General features: G+C 43.0%; 3 protein-coding genes across 3 annotated transcripts; 1 reads left to right on the plus strand and 2 right to left on the minus strand.

The window, feature by feature from the left end:
- Positions 1-2081: 2081 nt before the first annotated feature.
- On the minus strand, positions 2082-4317 carry LOC129584189 (BTB/POZ domain-containing protein 6-like). The gene is made up of 9 exons (XM_055476309.1): positions 4181-4317; positions 4018-4083; positions 3700-3859; positions 3215-3399; positions 2946-3081; positions 2717-2813; positions 2468-2573; positions 2247-2407; positions 2082-2188 (listed from the first exon to the last, which is right to left on the minus strand). The coding sequence occupies exons 1-9, from the start codon at positions 4315-4317 to the stop codon at positions 2082-2084; spliced, it is 1155 nt and encodes a 384-aa protein (XP_055332284.1).
- Positions 4318-4734: 417 nt separating this feature from the next.
- Positions 4735-5778, plus strand: LOC129584428 (damage suppressor protein-like). The gene is made up of 2 exons (XM_055476587.1): positions 4735-4864; positions 4962-5778. The coding sequence occupies exons 1-2, from the start codon at positions 4847-4849 to the stop codon at positions 5703-5705; spliced, it is 762 nt and encodes a 253-aa protein (XP_055332562.1). The 5' UTR covers positions 4735-4846; the 3' UTR covers positions 5706-5778.
- A 4961-nt stretch (positions 5779-10739) lies between these two features.
- On the minus strand, positions 10740-14495 carry LOC129584319 (alkaline phosphatase-like). Its single transcript, XM_055476466.1, has 10 exons — positions 14192-14495; positions 13468-13688; positions 12797-13153; positions 12335-12407; positions 12077-12217; positions 11841-11993; positions 11646-11759; positions 11521-11571; positions 11325-11450; positions 10740-11109 (listed from the first exon to the last, which is right to left on the minus strand). The coding sequence occupies exons 1-10, from the start codon at positions 14265-14267 to the stop codon at positions 10853-10855; spliced, it is 1569 nt and encodes a 522-aa protein (XP_055332441.1). The 5' UTR covers positions 14268-14495; the 3' UTR covers positions 10740-10852.
- Positions 14496-19547: the final 5052 nt, after the last annotated feature.

A 19547-nucleotide genomic window follows, 5' to 3' on the forward strand; every position in this document is an offset into this window, starting at 1 on the left:
CGACTGGATGTATTATGGCACCAGTCTGCTGCAATCAAACTGGTTCACCGCGGTGTTCATGCAGTGCACGGATCTGTCCGAAACGATTGCGAATTTGCTCTGCATAATTCTCATGTGGTCGTATGGCCAACGTTTGGTTAAAGTTCTTGGAAATGTGGACGAGGTCTACGGTTCGTTGATAACTCGCCACGACGTCATACTTAGCACCGTCGGGATGGTGATATACATTTCGGCCGCTGTCGTCAAAAACGCTTATTGGTTTTTCGTCAAACAGATTGTCTGGGTTGCACGTGACAGCATTGACGAATGGAAAACTATCTTCTTTCCCGGTATTCTCGTATCCAGCCCCGTAATGGAATGGTGTATTCGAATCTGTTATGCCATTGTTGACACCACCTATCTCGGTCGGGATCTCTTGCTTGGTTTCGTTGTTTTCATCATCGTGATTACAAGCAAAATAGTCCGTAGGACTGCGTACCACCTACGCTTTCAGTTATACACCACCGAATTTGTAAAGCTTGACGAGTATTTACATCAATCGCGATTGGCCAGTATTGTCAGTGATCTGAATGAGTGCTTGTCGTTAATAACCGGTTTCCGGTTTTATGCGATTGTCGTGGGAATGATTACGAAGACCTTTGATGCGAGTTGGCAACCAGCGAATCAGCGGCCCGACTCCGAACTGGTCATCGCGTTAGCGACTTATGTTTTGTATTTTTGTCTCCTGACAGCTGCTTGCGTGTATCAAGAAATACAGTATTTAACCGTTTTATTTTGGTTGCTGAAATTATAAATTTTAAGTACTTCTAATGGAATCGTTTACCATTTTGAGTAATGGGGACGACCTTTTGCTTTAGCGTAGTACATGGTATATTATTTGCTAATTCGTTCGAAACTTTAATTTTACTAAATGAAGATGTCCAACAGATGATCTAAAAGAAAACAGAATCTGAAATTAATGACAGGGAAAGATAATGGCAGAGGTTGCAGACAAATGTTTCCACATTGGAAAGGTCAAATGGAAGCGTGCTGAATGGACTGCGGTGTACCTTCGTCACAGATACAATGAGCCGCAGTGTTTCACATTGGCCGGCGTCATTGTTTCACGTGAAAACGCTATGCAGGTAACGATTTGCAATTGTACTCGTACAGTACATTTGCGCTGCGTTATGACACAGCGAATTCCAGATGACAATCCTGATAGGACAGTATATTATGGGCCACGGGATAAATCCATCTGTTTTCAGACATGTGCAGCTATAGCTAGTGCATTACTGGTACAGAAAACTACAACAAATTGTGCTGCTGCCACAGCACAATTTTGTTTACACTCTGTCATAGGAATTACTGATTATTAGATTCTCCATGATGATATCCCATCTGACGACCGCATTAAATTTTGATGTGTAGGTAGGTCTTTATATTCCAAATTATTATTCCACTTGTTGCCGACCATTCACAACCAGTGTGTTTTTTTGTAGATCGGTTCATGTACGGTGTTAACGCAACGTTAAGTCTGGTTCCATAGCGCAGTCTATCTGTACTGACAGTACAACGCAGAATGCTAAAACTAACGTAATCATCGCTTTCCATAGTTGGATAATAAACAAGACTTCCTTATTCCTTAATCCTGTCTTTTCAAGACTTCCTTAATCCTCAGTCTTTTTCCCATCCATTTTTTTTCTTGTAACTCTAGAACCTAATTATGAGGTACGCTGTGGAATGTCGAGAGCGCAACCGAAACGCATTAAATTAATGTAATGTAACGACTGCCAACACATCAGTTCCACGAAAACGATCTCCAACCGATCACGCCAAAGTTTATCCAAAGAACATCGAAAGTCCCAAATAAAACAATTCTCTACATTACTCACAAGTGGGCGAACAGGTTTTCTATCCCGAATCGTTTCTCGAATCATCTACACATACTCATTCACACATACTCATACGTATTAAATTAATACTCATTCAACCAGAGTAGGATGCCCAGCAGTCAGTCGTACTCGGAGTCTCAAGGAGAAGTCATCAGGATTGATGTATCCCTTCGTCGGGTCCAGTAAATTCTAGAGGACACGCGTACGTTAATGCAAAAGGACTTTGACAAGAATAAAATATCCCACCTCCAAATGAATAAAGTCGGAAAAGCCCCAGTCATTCTCTTCCTTGCTGAACCGGCACTGAGAAAGTTCTGTAGCAAGATAACCTAGGTGTGTTAGGAAAATAAGGGCTGTGAAAGGCTGGCGCACCTGCTTTCAGAGGCGCAGTTTCCGTTTTCCATGGCAGTAGATGCAGTTCTGCATCTGCGTGGCACGTCCAGGAAGCCCATTTTGCATGACCAGAGCAACGCAGGAAGTATCCAAAGACAGTAACCTCTTTGGCAATAATGACCTTTCGCACGGCGATCTTCCTATAAAGGGACATATAAATTACATCTATCTCATCGATTGTTATTCCGCTACCACCTCACCATTGCAGCTTCCTCACAGTTGTACAAGCGCTATAAATCTGTGTAGTCTTCAGCTCCCTTATATCAGCAATCGTCCACTTGATAACGCCCTCAGCGGGCGATTCATCTAGAGATCACAGAACCACAATAATATTATGTGGCACGCTGGTCAAGCAGTAATGTAGTTATCACTGAACCCATAAACATTTGGAACGCATTAAGTGGAGCTAACGCATCATGTACAGTACAGTAATTATGATAACTACATACCCTGTCGGGAATTGACAGGAAACAGCAGCTGTGGTTTGTCTGCGGCGTGCTTATAATGGAAGATGTCCCGTAACTCCGACTGCAGCAATAAACCGGTCTGAAAAAGAAACCAGATTACGCTATATACTGACGCACAACTACAGAGTGTCAGATTACTGTGACTTAATCTCGCAATCCGCGACAGATTTTAAATGATTTAACTACTTGAAACCATATTCTACCCAAATACCTTAGCCGGTCCATCCAGCAACTGAGCCTCGGTCATAACCGGGAATCTGACCAGATACAACGCCGCGCCCAGCTCTGCACGCCGATTAGCGGAAGATGCCTCTATGTTCTTTCGGTGGAATGCACTTGTAGCCCATCTGCCGATAGAAAATGGGATTTCAATATTGATAAATCATTCGTACCTGAACTATAGCCGCATTAATTGGCCTGTATAGCACAGATGCAGGGATCTCCTGCGCAATTCAAGAACGCTGCTACAGTTATCTTTACCTTTCCACCGCCGAATAGATAGTATTCTCGTCGGCACTCAACGCATCCCGCTGAAGAATAATCTGTAGCGTCTCCTGCCCGATGGCACAAAACTGCTCCGACTGCCACACCTTTTCTGACGATTCATCAATCCGAAGCAAGCATTTCTCCATGATCTTGGGTGTAGAGCACTTATAGCGAACCATCTGCAAAGCAAGGAGCTATATACAACATAACAATTGCGCAACAGACATGTCTGTTTGTCGCTCGTCTGATTACGAAAATCTGGAAGATATACAATTGTTAGCATACACTTTTAATGCACATAAGTCGTTATCGCTTCTTTTACCTTATCCGTAAGTGGAGAAATAAAGTAATACATATAATAATAAGCTGAGGATTACAACACGAGTTTCCACCAAAACGTATCTGATAACTTACTACTGGTCTTCGAATGACCGCAACGTAGTACAAAAAGGCTGAGACAGCCGGGAAAAATACTTAACCTTTTCCAGAATATCCAGGAAGTTCTCCATACGAAGTTTATGCTGGACGAAACCGAGGCACCTGGCCACCAGCGACGGCAGACCGTACTTGTCCGCGCAGTGCAATGTCTGAAGGACGTTGTCCGGAGTGAGAGTAGTCGCAAACTCGGTGTAGATATAACTACATATATAAATTTCTACTTTGTCTTTGTACAAATGTATTTTATACCAAAGAAGTGTAAATTTATTAACTCAGTTGTAGACTTCGAGAAAAGACATACGTAAGAACGTTATTGAACGCGTCAGGCAAAATGTCGGGAAGGAAAATAGGAAATGTACAGGGGCTCTGCCAGATTTCCATTAAACATGGCGTGGAACACATCGCTACGGGCACTCAGGATCAGCCTGTACAAAAACAATAATTTTGATATTATGAAGCATAAACTCGTCGTTCACGACAAACGTAACGCAGAAAGCGCCTGTGAGCTGGAAAGATCTGTACCAACCATAATCACGTCCCACGACAAACTGAACGTCGCTCATGTCTCCACCGGCTAACAGCTGGCTCAGACAATTAGCGATCCTTGCCACACCCCCACGATTTCCTGTGGTTGTGGGTTGTGTGGAAGTCTCGGCCATTACTGAAGTTTTAAAGATAACTGAGGTAAGTGCGCCGAGAGTCAAGGCAAATGATATTTAGTCCTGGGGGATAGTCGAGTGAACCTGCTGACAGGGGCTGACAAAACCAAGTTGCAGGAAAGGAGCACAAATGGTTGCTTTCTGTTTCGGTCAAACAAAATTTATGCTACCAACATGCCTGGCTTTCCTCGGCTTTCTATACGCAGTACCTGTGTTTTACTGTACAACTGATGTGCATAACTTCCATAAGCTACAGAGTACATAGTGTCCGCCTGTCCGGGAGTGCGTTCCTCGAATCCGGTTTACGTAAGTCTCGTCTTTATCTTCTATTTACGTAATGAGCCACAAACGAGTTTAATTCTACACAGTCGTATCCACTCGCCAATCTGCACCTGCAGTCATTCAGTACACTTTTTTTCGGTTTTGATCGCGAACGATCGGTCACAGCTCACAAGAACAAGTCGAGTCTCGTGCAGCAACAGTACCAAGGTTTCTAGTTGGAGATTTGATGTTTTGATAAGCACTGAGAATGAAACTTCTGCAGTTGGTAGGTAAAATAATGAGTCGGAAAATAGAAAAACATACTTTAAGCGTCATAACTGGCATGTCACGTGTTTTGCTTTTATCACAGAATCCTTTTTCAGGCCTTCTTCGTGGTACTGGGTGCTTTTGTGCTTGCTTTACTGAGCGCGGATACGGCCGAAGGACGACGAATACGCCGAATCTGTCGTCGGCGTCATGGACGCCTGCGCTGCCGACGGGTTGTCATCCATCATCATCGTCGGCCATCAACGATAATCGACGAGACGTCGTCCACTGAAGAAGGAAAAGCTTCGTCAGCTGGAACGCCAGAGGGGCCAGATTCCGGTAGTGAGTCGGTGAAATCACCTAAGAAATCGAAGAAACCGTCGGACGGAGCCGATTCCAACACCGATTCATCGAAATCCGGAGAATCGCCAAAGGACGGCCAAGACGGCGGTTCGAGTACCGATAATGCGGGGACACCTGAAGGAAACAGCGAATCGCAGTCAAAGGGCGGAGGAAAGAAAGCCGGGAAATCCAAAGGCGGAAAAAAAGCGGACAAGGACAGTTCGGATCCGAGCGATGCTGCGTCTGGGCCCTCAGAGGGATCCGACAAAAGTGGAGAGGCGAAATCGAAAGGTGGCGCTACCGATGCGGGCACGGAACCTGATGCTGGCGCTGATTCTTTCGGCTCAACGGCTGAGCCAAGCAAGAAAAAGGGAAAGAAAGGTGGTGGAGAAAAGGCAGCTAAGAAAAAGGGATCATCTCGAACCAAAGGTCAGGCAGGGAAATCGGCGGATGATGAGCAAAGTTTGGATAATGCTGATAGTCATTACAGTTGGTCTGGATCGTCCGTCAGCATCTGACGCAGGAAGTTGATAATAATACGGCAGAATGTTTTAGCGGTTTTATTAATATGTGAACGCTTCTGTGTCTCATTATTATGTATATTGGGGAATTGCTATATTCAATGGCACAGCGATATCTGAGAGATGGCATTTTATTACTGGATAAAATGATTATGTGACGTCGGTGTTACCGTTTGTTGCGCAAACAGCAATTAAATGGTACTTAATTTTAGCACATTCAAGCATTCTCTAGACTAAGAGCCATCTGATCCCAGCCGTGATCATCACTAAACAATTCTTCCGGCTCTCTTGCAATGCAAAACCAGAACCCTAGTTTTGACAGGCTACGTACGAAGCCGATTCGATAATTTCGATTAAGACAGAACAAAAAGACGGGATTTAAGAAAGATGTAATGAGCATTATGTAATACACAGTACCGACAAAATCAATATAGTTAATTTTGTATGGTAGATGTACTTTTGATGCCGTCATAAAGCGAAAGGTCGCATGCAGTCCAACCGGTAGCACAACGGCCAGTGTCATCAGAAAGTAGACGCGGCTGGCACGGTACTCTTTACTGCGGGTAAACTGGCCAAGGCTGATTTTTAGGTACCATGATGAGCGGGATGATATTAATGTTGTGCTTCGCTCATGCGTAATAATATTATCTCGTAAGACGTTGGACAGTTTCGCGCGGCGATACATGTGCATGACAAGTCTGCCATACAGCATAAGGATAAAAAGGAGGGGAAGAACGAATAGCCACAGGGTTAGTAGATGATATAGCAGAGCTTGTTCCTTTAGCGCAGAAATAACGGTTTGGCTTGGCTGACACAATTCCGAAGCTCCAAGAAGCCCTATAAGCAAAAAGTTAATGCAGCATATGTAAGATACGAGTATTTCTTTTCTGGTATACTTCTACTCTGTACAGATTGTTAAAAAATTTAGCACACAAACTTTTTCAATATACGATCAATAGCTTCGCAAGCAATAGCTTCGCTTGGCTTTGACCTTCGAAGCAACTATGATAGTTGTTACCAAATACCGTAATTATCGAATTATAAGCTTCCCCCGAAATAGATGCTCCCCCCGTAATTAGAGCCCACCCTTAAGGTCATTTGAAAGTTATAAGCTCCCTCCGAAATAAAAACCCATGGGCTTAATTAAATGCTGTAGAAGCCATATTGGACTATGCCAAAAAAGTTATTTGAAAAATTGAAGCTCCCTCCGAAATACAAGCAAATGCCCGTAATTGGAGCCCACCCCGTGAGGCGTTCGAAATATTTGCAATCCTAGGGCTCTAATTCGATAATTACGGTAAGTCTTCAGCTGTATAATCGTGTATTTACCATTGTCAGCCAGGGACAAACTCGTTGTAATTAAAACGATAAGACCGATGGCAGCGGTTGTAGCTTTCTTGTTACTGATCCACTTTTCGTAAAAAGAAATGTGAAAAGCCCTCATGTATCGGATGCCGGTAATGGCGATCATGTGAGCCACATCCATACTGGCCATAAAATCTTTATCAATAGCGGATCCGCACGGGGTAAACATAATTGTGCAGTAGATGTCATCTCCAAATATTAAATTCAACAGAGAAACTTTATTCCGTTGAGGATATCCCAGATTGCATTGGACACTAACAACGCTCCAATCTGAGTGCGCAGTTTAGCGTGAGGAATTATGGAAACCAGCCACGAACAGTTCAGTGTGATAATGATGATGGATAATGTTATGCTCCATATCGTCAGAGTTTTGGTTTCTTCGGTGCTCAGAAGGCAACTGGGGTGTGTTTTGCTCCTAAAAGGTGGTCTTAATGATGCCGTAATGTTTTCCTTTTCGTGGATAAATTTCTGTTAAAAATAATAAATTTTATGGAGTAATTCAAGTTCACAATCGAGAAAAAAATACGGCTGTGCGTGATTTATACTGTTAAGGACACAACCTTTGACAATTTGCTTTAACTGTTTACTGTAGTCGGCAAGATCAACTTAGGGACGTACCCATAACAGCGAACAATGCAACCAGGGGCACTCGGTGCAACGCATTTCAACCTGCTTAAGAAGAACGGCTAATTCCGCCAAAAAGAGGATGCGCACAGAACGTGAAACTGTGGAGCTGTTAGGGAATGCAAGTTGCAGTCAATAGTTACAATGTGTGCCGGTTAAAATCCAATATTTCACAAGTTTTAAATTTGAGGAAGTTAAGTAATGGCTGCCATAATTATTTATTGTTGATATTCGCTATCCTGTTGTAAAACGTCTATCCTGTGGTAAAACGTCAGTTTACGTGTCCATGTGCGCGCATACCACAGCGTAAAAAATACATTGCAATCTTTTGCAATCATTTGTTATCTTCCACCTACGGCGGGAAGTGCGTCAACTACCGTAATAAAAGCATCCGGCGGCAGCCTGTACTTGTACATCCATTATCAGTCTCTAGAAACGCTTAAGACGACACCACGACGAGTAGCATACAAGTATGTACTGTGTAAGAGAGAGCAAATCATGCGGTGTATAGTTTTTTGCCAAGTAATCTACGGAAGTGGAGGCAACTTACAACTAACTTGTTAACTACGAGAAGATACAGGTTGCTCGTGTTTCATATTCACGACATACAGTTTCGCTTTACATTTATTACAGAATAAAAATTAAAGTATAAATACAAGACGTTCGCAGGAATTTTAAAAAGGTCATGCGGCGCGACGCACTGTTCTTTGGTTATGCTCTTGCCGTTTCGAGGATTACCAAAATTTACGAATTTGCTGAATACGTTTTCTCTAGTTGTTAGTGTTCAAATTACTGACATTAAAGTCAGTCGTTCTTGAAATCCAATTTTTACCGCTTTTCCGTTTTTCTCGTTCACAGTGCGTGTGCACTGTAACTACTGCACACACTTTATTAATTTGTGCAGTATCTCAAGGGCACGGGCCAACACCTGGCCAAATTTGGGTTATTTTGCAGTTACTGTTACCAAACGCGCCTCTGTTTCTGTCTTCATAAAATAGTTTCCATAATAAATAAAGTAAATAATTACCGGATCGTCCTTGGAAATTAAAGCTCCTTGGAAAAGAAGTGCACTTTGTACGAGTATCATGAATCTTGCAGTGTCTCAGGCGTAACAGCTTAGATGTGCACCTAATCTCAGTGGCGTGGGCTTGTTTTATCAACCCAGGGGAAACTACGTCACAGTAGTTAACGAGCGGCACCGGACATGTTCATTTTAATAGCATTTTTATTAGTCGTCTTTGCGCTGCTTACATGGCCTTCCAATTTTAATGAAAAACCAAATGGTTTGCCAATGCAGTGCTGATCAAGATTTGAAAAGAATCCAAGTACTCATTCGAAGCCGCCCGCTTACGTACATAAGAGCCGGCATACAATGACATATGTGTTACGAATTCGGTTTGAACGGATTGTTTCACTGGCTCGCCAAACATGTTCTGTTATCAGACGATGCAATAACTAAAACTAAAACACATTCTGTATAACGAAAATTAAACCACATTCTGTACAGACAAGTATTGCTGCTGCAGACTTGAAAATACGATGATGTCGAAAGATGAGGTCAACTTGATGCGTATTTGTGAGTTCGATGGATAAGCACTACCCCACTCTTGGTGGCAGACTGGATTGTCGGGCATCCTTACTTGGAATCGCACGATCCTTCCCTTCTTGCTTCAGTTTGTGCATCACTAATTTTGTCAATAAATTTCCGCTGGTCGCCGGGAAAATACGCACTTCACCAGAAAATGGTCCGGGAACTTTTGAGCTTGATATGGCTGTTTAACAACGACAAGTTAGGACGACCACCCAGTCCATAGCTTTTGTAACGCTACAGTGTACGGTACAAGAAGCTGTATTCAAGCATTGTAGAGTTCGTTATCAGTAATTTGGTACGGTTATAATATCGTTTACATTGTCACTCAATCTTACGTTCTGGTACTAAAAGCCACCACACCAAGGTATTCCGGCAAAGGTCATTTCCGCACTGGCGACCCATTGGCGAAAAAAGATGTGGCATCATAAAATCACTGCCGAGCAGCCCGGAAAGGATCATGGCTACTGGCAACAGTCTGAGAAAATGCATGCCGCTGCGGAGTAAAGGTGATAATCGGACTGAAAACCTAACGAAATATGATAACAGTACCTCACTACGGCTCGAAAAATGTATTACGTTTTCTCATGCCAGTAAAATTTTGGCTTTTAGACTGCGGCAGAATCTGTAGATTCAGCCTAATATGATAACTGAACGCGCGTTAGAAAAATAATTTAATTTGGAGTAACGATAAAGTATGTCGTATCATCGGAGCATAGAAACGCAACATATCCGGCTTTTGGATAGATTTAGAGGTTATACCATTACTGCGCGCACATTGCCATAGTTGATTTGATTTGGGCATAAATTAGCCAGGGACTCAGGTTGCAGTTTAATTTGGGAACAGCCAGTCACGCAAAGGTTACGGGTGGAGCACCTGCCGTTTGAAACAAACAGTTTCGCTGTTTTCCTGGAAATAACTAATGCGTGCCAAGCGTGACCGCGCTTTTCAATCTATATGCGCGGTTTTACATGGTTTAATGCTGCTGCGTAATGTCAGCACTGCCACACGCGTGGTCTTCTCCCAGTCCAGACGGTAATCTGTCACTATCACCATGTCGGTCTTATACAAATTTATCAATTACTAATGTTATAATTGACCGGAAGGTGTGGTATCATCCTGACGACATGCTCATATGGCATATTCTTCTTCCACAGGTGATGTACCGCACCTTCAAAAGGGTTGCGGCAGCGGTGTGGCAGTCTGATGTGACAGCGCTTTTAACGGCAGCAGTGCCGCAAATTCGGTTCTCGAGTTATGTTTACATCTAACTAACAGAGTTATGGCTTCTAAAAATGTAAATATTAATTGATACAAATATTAGTTATACTAAATATAGAAATATCAGTTTATACAAATACGTATACTAAAAGTATAATTTGTTTCTGAATTACTGCGTTTTCCACCAAAATCTGGCAATCACCATCCGGTTTGCGAAATCACTCGTATATCATAATCCGTTACATCAAATTAAAGATTTTATTTCATGCCCAAAAACAGCTGCAACCTCAAAACCGATACAACTTTAACGCTGATCCGAATCAAATTGTTTTCAGCGGCGTTTAATCAGTGTCCCTGTCGAAGATGACGGGAGTGGATGGTTTGCTTTAGCTCCTCTTCGCCATCTTCAGCAGTTTTGCAGTGCACGCCGTATCGCTTCCGGTAGCATGCCGCGTAGTCCATGGCATGCGCAATATAGTGCTGTTCGTGCAGGGTGTGGAATAAATGCGCAAATGGTCCACGAGCATAGATCGCCACATCTTCACCGCCGTGCGTTTCGGAATCCAGGGAAACCAGGGCTTCCTGCTGGAAATCTTCGTGCTCTGCGGAAGAACGAATGACAAAGTTCAGTATTTCCGTAGTATTTAAGGCCCCTGATGACAAAGGCTGTTTAAAGATATGGTTTAATGTAAGTTGAGTAAGCTGTTGTTCAGCAGTCTTTAATAAGCTCCTTATAAATTTTGATCACGATTTCTGGACGTGAATATAACCGTTTCAGCCAACATACTGTACATCGTACATTGCAGACACTGCTTACCGGTATCCACATGCGTAAGATCTTTGCGAGGCAGATCTTTTACTGCCCCGGGACCATTGGCATACGAGAGGGTGGTATAAGGCAGTCGACTTTTATCCTTACCGCCCAGTTTCAATATCCCATTCCCTAAAACGTGCATGGTACAAGTTAATGCTGTCGGCATTGAATGGCTGAGGTGAAACGGACAAAGTCATACCGCGCTCCGGATAACCAACGATATTCAACGTGTGTGAATGATCTCCGGTCACTGCAGAACAAGGAACCGATAAGTACATCTAATTAATAATTATATTATGAAAAAAATAAGTTAGTCATTCGCACCGATGATAAGAGTATCCTCGAGGGGCACCATTTTCATAGCAGCTGTAATTGCATTATCAAATTCGAACACTTCATGCAGTGCTAATTTTGCAAATCCATCATGATGAGCGTGATCTGTAAAATCATTTCCGATGAAACGGTTGAAAATTATATCGCACATTGTACCACAGATGTACTGTTTTCTTAGACTTTTACCGATGCGTCCTCCTTCAACTGCCAAGAAAAATCCCTGTTCGTGTTTGGAAAGCAGTTCAATGGCTTTACGGGTCATTTCTGTCAGGGATGGCTGGGAGCGAGCGGTGCGGTTCCTCTTCAGTTCATATTCCAAATGGTCATCACTGAATAATCCTGAAAAAACCACCATTTAAGAGGATGGAGGATGTAGTGGAGGTGGTACCAGCGATGAAAACCTAATGCTGAGCAGAACGTACCTAGGACGTAATCGGTGTTTTCTGGTGTCAGAGCATTCATCTGGTCCCGGTTTGTTATTAACTGGGCTTTCGCGCCAAGGCCATCAGTCGTTTTGTGAGTTTTCCATTTTCGAAATAGGTTCTGGCCATCCAAGCGAGATCCTAAAGAAAGACAGCTATGGCTGATGATCTTTCTGGTGCATCAGTATGGTATTACAGTAAACTGCAATACTCTGATCTAAACTGCATGGCACAACGCATGTCGTATAAGGGACTGACCTTTCTTTCCGGAACCAGAAGCCGACAGTTCGCTGGTCGGTGTGAACTTGCTCAATCCTCCGCCAAATATAACCTACAATTTCAGTTTCTGCTTTGGCAGATAGTATAACGTATAATGTCGTCAAGCACACTTTTGCCGCAATCAGAAATAAATGGGTCTTGCATACAGGATTGAAACAGTCATAAAAACCGTGCAGTGCTAAGAAAAATTGGCAAAAACCATGAACCGTTACACAGATTGTCACCTGGCCAGACTGGCATTGACGCTAATCGTGCGACTTTAATAATAATACTTATCATTGGTGTAACTGGCATGAATACTATCAAAATTATTTCCTTGTTTGTTACATTGATAGCAAAATACGTGATTCGCTATCAAGCTTGTCTTGACAGCAGATTTATTGCTGTAATTGCCCTTATGGTTAGTAATCGGAACGACACCAATTATCGCTCGTTACTTACATTAGCTCTTCGCCCTGGATTGTTGTCGATCATCTGCTTGGCGATATCTACGCACTGCGTTCGATCCGCTTCCGGCAGATCCACATCCGCCTCCCAGTCGCGATCCGGAGTGTGTGCATAGGTGGCGGCCGGAGTAGCGTGGGTAATGCGTGTTGTCGTCACAATTCCTGTGGCCTTGCCGGCATCCTGTGCCCATTCCAGGATGGACGAGATGTCGTGGTCTTTGGTGGCCGAGCTGCAGTTATTCCAACGCACCGTACTGTCCACACCGAGAACGCCCATGGCCACTTTCTGGCCGCAGAAGTACGCCGTGGCAGTGCCTGCTGAATCCGGTGTTTGATAGTTGTCGTTATATGTCTGCCGGCAGAAACAACGTAGGAATGCAAACCGATGTGGAGGAACAATAACAAAAAATACCACGTACTTAAACTTGGAATATTGCGAAAATGTGGTTAAAGGTCACTCTTGTATAGAGGGAAAACCATACCTGCTTTATGAACTAACGCGAAACAGTCAAAATGAATTATGATTCTAGCTGGAAAACCGTACGGCCGAAAGAGTCGGTGCTTTTACACATAAATCAATTATTTGCTTTGCGTTTGCAAAATTTCCGAGCAGGAGAACTTTCCAACAGGAGATATCTGGTTTTTCATCGTGGGATTGTAGCTTACTTTGGCCAGACCCAAGTGAGGAAACTCTTCAAAAACCAGCGTTCCTTCCTCGCCAGTGCGTCTATGACGTTGACCTTTGTAGATTCGGCCAGCAGTCAGCGTGGATATGCCCATTCCATCTCCCAGGAAGAAGAGAATATTCTTGGCTTTCTTCGTATTCGGCTTCATTTCCAGTGCTTTGCGCAGCTCTTCTTCCGCTATTCTATTCCATTCTTCCGGGCCTAATAAAAACGATTTTGCTTATTATTGTGGTTAAGTTAAAAATAAGCTAACTTTAAACGAAACTTACGAAAGAGCAGTTAACAAATGAACCAACGCCATACACATTTATACTGTACGACTTCTGTGGCTTTTCAGGAAACATCGCAATACCAACGTCATACGCTCAATACCTTATAATTTTGTTGTTAATATGCATACATATCCAAGAACTCTGCGTACGTTGCTTTGTTACAATTTTAGTAAATGGATCGGTAACAAGGCAAATGCTGTTTACGTATCAAAGCTAAAAACAATACAAAAACGTTTCATTGTGCAGTGACAAGGGAAAGAAGTTAAGAGAAAACTCGTTAGCAAATAAATTTGCAGTTGAAACTGGTGCCAAACTGCTGACATCGCGAATGAAGAAATTGTAAAGAGACATTACAAGTGTAACAATCAGAGCTCTATTAATACTGTGGATACCATAAACTATCGCGCTGCAGCTTGCCCGCGAACCGCTTACTTTCTGCTCGGGTTGTCCGAAAATCCAGAAAAATGGCGGCGATGAAACTAAAGAAGCTCCACCAAATAAGTTTCATTTTGGCCCAACAACATTCAGCTCAAAAAAAGTAATCCACCACACTGGCAGAGAAAGGTCGCAGGACTACCCTGCTACGTTTCCACCACGAAAATACCGGAAAATCGACAGTGACCTTTTTCAGGAATTACAGTGAATCAATCCGTCGATTACAGTTGCTTGTAGAGGCTTTAATAGAGCGGCCGGTACCAGAAACAGGTGTGATAATACAAAATCATTATCATCGGTGCGGTAATCGCAAAAATTCTCCATCGTCATGAAATTTAATTGGTATAATACCGTCGCTTATTGTTGTTTCTTTCGAATCCAGTCGTATAATCACAGATGTCGGTCGCGGTTAACGTTAACGTTATTCTTTATGTAACGCATACGCGGTTATCGGCGCTGAACTTCGTTCTGCAGTACACGGGACATCTGTGGGAAGATTTCATCATGCATTTTCATGACAAGACATGTTGCTTCAAATTTGCAATTCGCCAGGCACCTACTACCGGTACCATTACAAAGTACAGAACATTTATAATGTAAGTACAAGGCTTCGTATGCAGTACAAATAGCTATAACCAAATAAAAATTTTGGACACCGGTGAGATTCAATTTCTGAAATCGACTTCCTAGTTATTTAACCATAGTAAGCAGGCATACCGTGCATTTGTCTGTGCTATTGTGAAACGGGGAAGGCAGCCGGCAGTACAGGTATATACGACAATAAAACTAAGCGCAATCTTGGGCTCCTGTTTGCGCTAGGAACAGTGTTTGGCTTTACCAGCTGCAAGCGTTGGCTCAAAACTGCAGACCATTGTAAACCGACCTAAAGTCTGAAATTTTCTATAGTACAAAACTTTGTATAGTTTAAACAAAGGAATGATAAACGCTCATTGTACCGGTGTTGTATCTTTCGAATGCGAATGCCAAGCGTTTTCATAAGAAGTGGATAAGCACGAAGCCACGAACATATCTTCAAGAAATTAGAAGGATGATGAAATAACTTAAAATCTTGCAGCACGCATGCTTGAACGCTTTGCGCGAAATAGAATGAAAATTGTTTCGTTCTATACTTCTACTTTTTTTTTAAGTATATAAATATTTGGACTTAACTACGGTCATTTTTGGTATTATTATTACAATTAACAGTGGATTCAGATCAACACAGATATGGAAACAATCACTCATTAAGCATCAATCGACACAGGCGGCCTAATTACAGAGAAAATTTGATCTAAATTTGCTCCCATCGGCGCTGTCCCCAAGATCGATGCTGCATTTCCTCGTTGAATTTCTATGCTGATCCGCTGGCGAAGATATTCCGTAGCTCGTTTTTCGCCGGTTTCCTGTCGTACATACTGTCAAATTCCGTTATCGTGCGGGCAGCATCCGGTCCGGGCGGTCCAAGCGTCTCGAAGCCCAGAGCACGAAATATGTAGTCCTGACCGATGTTACGATATTTCTCAATCTTGCCCTGCTCGGCCTGCGCAGCTGCTGCTCCTGCTTGTCCGGATGTCGCTACGATGTGCGAAATGGCCATGGTGTTGACGCACGTAGCGTCCCATGCCAACATGCGTCCTCTCCCATGGTGTCAAGGTGACGCCGTCTGGACGCTTGCTGTCTGTTGGGAAAATACCGAGAGGTTCCAATTCACTTTCGAAGCCGGCCGATGCGAGGCTGCGCTTCACAATGGCATTAAGGCATTTATGCGTAGGAATTCGTCCGCGACTTTTCTTGCAGCTTAGGCCGTGGTAGCCACGCGCATCCGCCCACTCACCGCAAACGCAGCGGTGTGGGACGATGATCGATGCTCCAAGGCGTAAACCAACAGCGATTCGTACCGCAGAGTCCGTTAGAAGATTACCAAGGGAGGCAGCCGGGAGAGCTCCCAACCATGCGCCGTTATACTTCTACTTAATTGAAAAAGCACGCATACCATATTTTACAACATTAATAGTACTTTTATTTCATCCTGATCCATCAACAACGACTCTGTTAAATATTTCGTTGACCTTTTGGATAAAATTTGATTTAGCTTCCACGTGTGCGAGCAATGTACTCAGACCTACTATCGGTTATACAGGTCCATTAATCTTAAAAAAACAGTTAGGAAGCAGCTGTACCATTACAAGCTAGGTGCAAGTATTTGATTCCAGACAGGTGTTGCACCTTCGCGATATCGGTTCCGACACATTATTGAAAGGTGCCAGCAATGTTGACCTCATCCATGAACCGGGTACAGTAGAAGTACTTAAGCAAATACCTCCTGGTAACGCTGTCAGCGCTTAGTGGTTACAAAAGAATATCACTTTTATTAACAATATATCGGAAAACAAATGGAAAATCGACTGCTAGCAGTGTCTTAAAATCACTCGAGCTTACTTCGGTTAAACTTAATTAAACCATACTTTATTGTTCTGTGATCTTTATTTTCGTTTTCTTATCTGCCATCCAGCACAAGATCGATGTTTCAAAATGGTTGTCCAGTACTCGGGAAAACGACCACGGACCAACACATTCTTGCCGCACGACTGTAAATTTGTGTTGGCCAGCGAACGTTGCAGCATTTCAAGCGATGGACGTTGATTACTAATACGTTGGCCAAGGAGGCCGCTAGGAAGCAGTTAGGTCGACAGAAAACCATACAGAGATGATCATCGTCACCATTTTATGCCTATTTTCCCGGCGTTATTCAGCATCTGAAGTCATTTTCGTTCAGAATTCAGATGACAGCCTATCCCTGCGTTTTAGATATTTAGCACTCCAGCGATGATCGCTTACCTGCACCTGACTTCAACCAAATATCAGTCATCAGTCTGGAAGTTGTTATACACATGTACACCTGACCGATGACTGATGTATGATTGGCGTCAGATATTATCGAGGTTGGATGGATGGTATGCCATATGGATAATACGTTTACTGTCTCTGTTCCTGCACAGGAATAGAAAAACCCAGGATCTATGCCATCTTGGAATCGTGGATGAGGAAGCGTGGATTAGCTCTTAGGAAGCTCCTAGAAAGTATGGGTTTTTAAGTCTAAATCACCATGGGTTTACCGGAGAAATTTTAGACTGACGAGAATTTAACAAAATTTCCCAGCACAATTGAACCAATTTGATCTTATTACGCCTTTTTGTCTGGATTTAACCTCTGCATCGGACTACAACACGGCGGTTTTCATCAATACGCCAGTTTTCAATGTCTTCCCTTGCTATTTCGTACAATTGCAAGTAACAATTTGGCTGACGGTATTAAATTTCCATTATAATTAAATTGGTCTGGTTTTTCCAGTTTGAGTGTACTACTCTAAGCGGTCACTAAAGCAATCCCATTCGTTAACGACAAACAAGAAAATGTCAAAGTTGAAAACCGTCGCTATTGTAAACGTGGTTGCAAAAGTAATATGCGGCATCCCATGTTATTTTAGTCCAGATGACAGCGCTATCATCTGCATTAAAAAATAACCAAGGGATGCCGCATAATGTCAACTGCTCGCGGTTGATCTATCAGCATTGTGGAGCTAGTTGTTCATCTCCGTCTGACGCCAATCGTACGCCGCTCACTAGTCAGGAACGCATGGAAAATGTCTTATTCATTATCCTGCTTCGGCATAGCCATAAGCCTTAGTGAAAAGATGTTGAGTCAACGAGGATTTATCAAACTTTCTTACGATAGAAAATAGATAGTCTTGGTATGTTCCAGTCGGTTTGGCTCTGCTGGCGCTGGCTACAAACGCTTTGCGGATCGCAGACAATGCATCCAAAGTTCAGGGAAAGCGGCCACAAAGCATGGTGTCCGCAAGGTCAGTGGAAGCTCGCATCGGTTCGTAGCCGTAGCCCGTGATTCGTAGCCTTCGGTCTCTGTTTGCTACCCGTTACGCGACATATAAGAATTTATTCATTCTGCCTGTTTGAACACGGTGTTGACCTGTGGTCGTTATAGAATTTCTTATTTTATACATTCTGCTTATATAATTTATAGGTCCGTCCAAAGTTAGTCACTTCGAGGGTTTGCACAGCTGTTGTGCACAGCTATGTCCCTCCCTTTTGACGGCGATAACGATTTTGGCTGTTTTTTTTTAACGTTTAAATTTCTATCATTTTAAGTAGTATTACGCGAATGCACAATTGTTACATTGATGGCCTTTGCCCAACAAATTACATTTGTCCCTAAATAAAAACCAAAAGCTTATACGTCATTGGGCTACTCAGTTGAACGACCAGCAATGGAAATCGGCCCGGGTCATAGTTGCAATCATCCTATGCAAAACAGTCACTGAAAAATGCACCTTTTGTCAGAGAGTTGAGAAAGTTTCGCAACCCATACGATAGAATCATTCACAGGGGATCAAGCATCAAACTGCAGCACGACAATTTCCAGTCGGTGCTGTCTGGGTGGCATAAAGGTCACGTCGCGGAAGCTCAGGCTTTTCCCAAGAAGGTTTTTTAGGTAACTGGCTTCGTTCAATGTGCATCATCACTGCCACCAGTCTTCATGCTGTTCGGTTAAGAATTAAGAGTTGCGCCCATAGACACCACGAAAAAAATGCCGGTGCTCTCAAAGGAGGATGTGGGTATTCCCACAACCCCGCAGTCGCACCATCTTTTGGCTATTCCCACTATTCCCACCTTTTGCCTGTTCGCAAAAGCACTACCTTTTAAGCTCGCACTACCTTTTAAGAATGCATTCTAACACCACCTTTTGGCTGTTGCCACCGCCTTTGCTCACCTCTTTTGGCAGCACCTATTTATTGCACTGAGCTGTAAATACTATTACACAGTTGTTTACAAATGAAAAGAAGACTTGGTGACAGATTAGCACTATTCTGCTACTCCTTGAAGCTTTCGTCCAATTCCTGTCATGAAATGAAAAGTCCGGCAGTCAGACGCATTCCGGTACATAGATAACCGAGTCATCGCTGCTTGTTTGCGCCAGACCTTTCTCGTGATCGAAGAAGATATCCGATCGGGATTGTGCCAGAGATTTTTTTGTTTGTGTACTTTTTAATATCGGCAGATATTACCGGCTTTACCTTTACCGGCTGCTAAACTTTAAGCTCACGGGCGCACAATGTTATACGAATATCACTGTACTCCAGTTTCCAAAAAAGGGACGTGTTTGAATATCACTATACTCCAATTTCTAAAAAAGGATTTCCGTAGCAACTTGAAGTATTTTTTTACGTAATAAAAACAGGAGGTGGGAATAGCCGAAAGGAGGTGTAAAAAGACGGTGGCAATAGCCAATGGTGGTGTACAAGTAATTTTAAAAAAGGTGGTGCGAATAGCCAAAA

This window comes from Paramacrobiotus metropolitanus, unplaced genomic scaffold, assembly GCF_019649055.1.
Source record: "Paramacrobiotus metropolitanus isolate TYO unplaced genomic scaffold, Prichtersi_v1.0 Parri_scaffold0000013, whole genome shotgun sequence".
Lineage (NCBI taxonomy): Eukaryota > Metazoa > Tardigrada > Eutardigrada > Parachela > Macrobiotidae > Paramacrobiotus > Paramacrobiotus metropolitanus.